At 46.2% G+C, this 2,812-nt stretch overlaps 1 protein-coding gene across 1 annotated transcript in view; it reads right to left on the bottom strand.

Moving 5' to 3' along the window:
• Usp13 (ubiquitin specific peptidase 13) overlaps positions 1-2,812 on the bottom strand; it is a 109,544-nt gene that overhangs the window by 40,645 nt on the left and 66,087 nt on the right. Inside the window, exon 10 of the mRNA XM_010632461.3 lies at positions 2,660-2,753. Within this exon, the coding sequence (XP_010630763.1) occupies positions 2,660-2,753 (94 nt within the window). The remainder of the gene's footprint in view (positions 1-2,659; positions 2,754-2,812) is intronic.

The following is a 2,812-nucleotide window of genomic DNA, read 5'->3' as shown; positions in this document are numbered from 1 at the left end:
TTTTGAGACAAGGTCTCACTACATAGTTGAGACTGACCTGGAACTCACTATGTAGCCCAGGCTGGACTTGAACTCACAGCAATCCTCCTGCCTCAGCCTCCAGAATGCTGGGATTACAGGCGTGAGCCACCACAGCCCAGCAATCAGGACTCTTTCTTTAAGATAATGAAGCCTCAAAGCTGGGAAGGATTTTATAAGTCATCTAGACCAAAGGTCACAAATACCCAGAATACCAATCAGATCACAAGTCACAAAGGCACTGGCCAGCAAGGACTGTTATAGGGCTCCACCTGCCAATCGCAGGTTGGGACTCCCAGGAGTTCTGAGTACTTAAGAGAAGCTGGAAACTCAGATTTTATACAAGAGCCAGGCAAAACACATTTGAGGGCCAGATGTGGCCCAAGTGCTACCAGCTTACACACTTCAACCCAGAATGAGCAGAACTTCCTGCCCAGGAGCCCACGCTCTGGAGATCCACAGAGCTGCTGCACAACAGCCACTGGACAAAAGGGGGAAGAGAGACACAGGCGCCATGAGGGCACTATCTGTAGAGAAAATAAACAATACGCCTGGCTCGTGTAAGAACTCCTTTTTCTCTAATGGAAAAGAACATTACAAGAACAGAAACAACCTTTACTTCCAAACACTGCTAAGTTGCATTTTGCATTGATGATTTTACATTTCAATATTTCTTGAAATGCAGAGATTCCAAAAACATGACAATAATCACATAACATACACAGATTTTATTATCATTAGTGAGTACACCCCATAAAAATATTCAGCATCACCACCTCGACACATCCTGCCAGGCAGATGCATCCTGCTCATGCCTCGCCCAGTGTGCAGCTCCCTGCAGAGTCAAGGAGGGAACCAGGCTCCTGATGAACACCCAGGATAAACTCAGTCAAAACACAAATTTGGACCAAGCTTTTCCACCATCACCTCGTCAAAGTTTCACAGAAGCTCGGGGGCAGAAGAAGCCTAGTACCCCAGACCCCAACCCTCACCCGAACCATCCCCCACACTGTACCCCAGATGAGGGGCTCCACACTCTGGTGCGTAAGGACCCCTCTACCTTGCAAGGCGATTTGAGAATTTAAGCTCTTCCGGTGCCCCACCCCTCCTCTCTTGGGCTCACCACTTATAACCTGTTTTCCCTCTCTACCTTCTTTACAACCTGCTTTCCTCTCCCCATCTCCAATCACACCCTCTAGGGCTCCCCTCAAAGCCCTCCCTCCCTCATTCACTTCCACGTCTGTCCACAACCAACTAACTTTATACGAACGAGAATATACTTGCTTTGGACCCTTGCTTCTGGTCTCTTGCCATTGGTTGAGGATAAACTGCCTCAGAAGAGAAGGCCAAATCGTTCAGAGTAGTATTCAGTTGGCCTGCGCACTAAGTCAGGAACTATTTAGTATGTTTGGAAGAAAAGATGTTCCAAAGGAACAGTGGGTAGTGGTGAGAGGGGCATGTTGCCATGATTTAGACAGAAAATGTCTCCCAAAAATCTCCTGTGTTCAAAGTGGAGCTTTCAGAAGGTGACTAGATCCCTGGGGAACTTTACTCATCAGCGGCTAAATTCACTGATTAGTTCATTACTAAATGTGCTGTCAGGGAGTACGGGCTGTTGGAGGAAAGGTCGGGGGGACGTGCCAATGGAGGGCATATCTCTCCCTCTGGCTTTTCCCAATCTCTCTCTCTCTCTCTCTCTCTCTCTCTCTCTTTCTCACCCCCCCGTTCTTGGTCATGGGGTGAATAGCTTTCCTCTGCTATGCCCTTCCATCATACCCATTCTACCACGAAGCCAGGCTACCAAGGACTGAACCCTCTTAAACCATGAGCCAAGATAAACCTCTCTTTCAAGTTATAGGTATTGGGTCTTTTGTCCTGGAAACAGAGATACATGCATAGTCCACTCAAGACATTTGCAGCAACAGGAGCTGAGGGTGCCAAATACAGCCACATAACAGTACATTGCACAATTCCAGCTACACCATTCAAAAAGACCAGGCTATGAGCACTGCCCTCTGTAGTTGTGCAACAGAACAGCCCAAGGAAGAACCCACTATGCAGAGACATGGAAATCAGACCAGGCTATTAGGCAATAAGTCAATCTTTCAATTATTCTGTCAAGTAATAGTGATCAGCCAACTCAGTTTCTCCTGCGTGAGTGCATTTAAAGACCACGTGGAAACTTAGCAAAACCAGGACTGCCCAGCCCTCCCTTAAAATTCTGAATCTTCAGCTCCAGGGAGGGGCTGAGGAACCTGGGTGTTTTTCATAACCAGCCTTTTGAGAAACCATAGGAAATAAACCTGAAACTTAAGAGACATTATACAGTGTGAGGACCAAGATGATGCTACCAAGGGAGAAATGTTTATATTTTTATAACGAACTTCCCTTCTGTCTCATTGCTTTTGTCTCACAGTTGTTTCTGAAGATTAAGTACAAAATGGAACACATCTATCAGTGGGGCAACTGACACTGGAACCCCTAACCCTGGAATTCCTTAGCATGATTTTTAGGAGCACAGAGACAGACATCACTCACTGAAATTAAATAGCTATTCCGACAGCTTGCTAAATTTATAACAGCCTGTGTCAAACACAGCACACTCACCTGCATGTCAACCTGTCAACCCTAGGACACATACCTTGTGCTCCTCTTTCATCACCTGCTCGATGAGCTCAGATTTCACTGGAGGCTTTGAATACTGGCCGGAGAGAAGGCCATGTCCTAACTTAGTCCTGGCCAGGAGGAAAACACACACACACACACACAAAAAAAAAAAAAAAAAAAAAAAAAA

The sequence above is a fragment of the Fukomys damarensis genome, unplaced genomic scaffold (assembly GCF_012274545.1).
Source record: "Fukomys damarensis isolate Sample0158 unplaced genomic scaffold, DMR_v1.0_HiC HiC_scaffold_12, whole genome shotgun sequence".
Taxonomy (NCBI): domain Eukaryota; kingdom Metazoa; phylum Chordata; class Mammalia; order Rodentia; family Bathyergidae; genus Fukomys; species Fukomys damarensis.
Note: the sequence above shows the minus strand (reverse complement) of the source record. Positions and strands in the feature narration are given on the sequence as shown.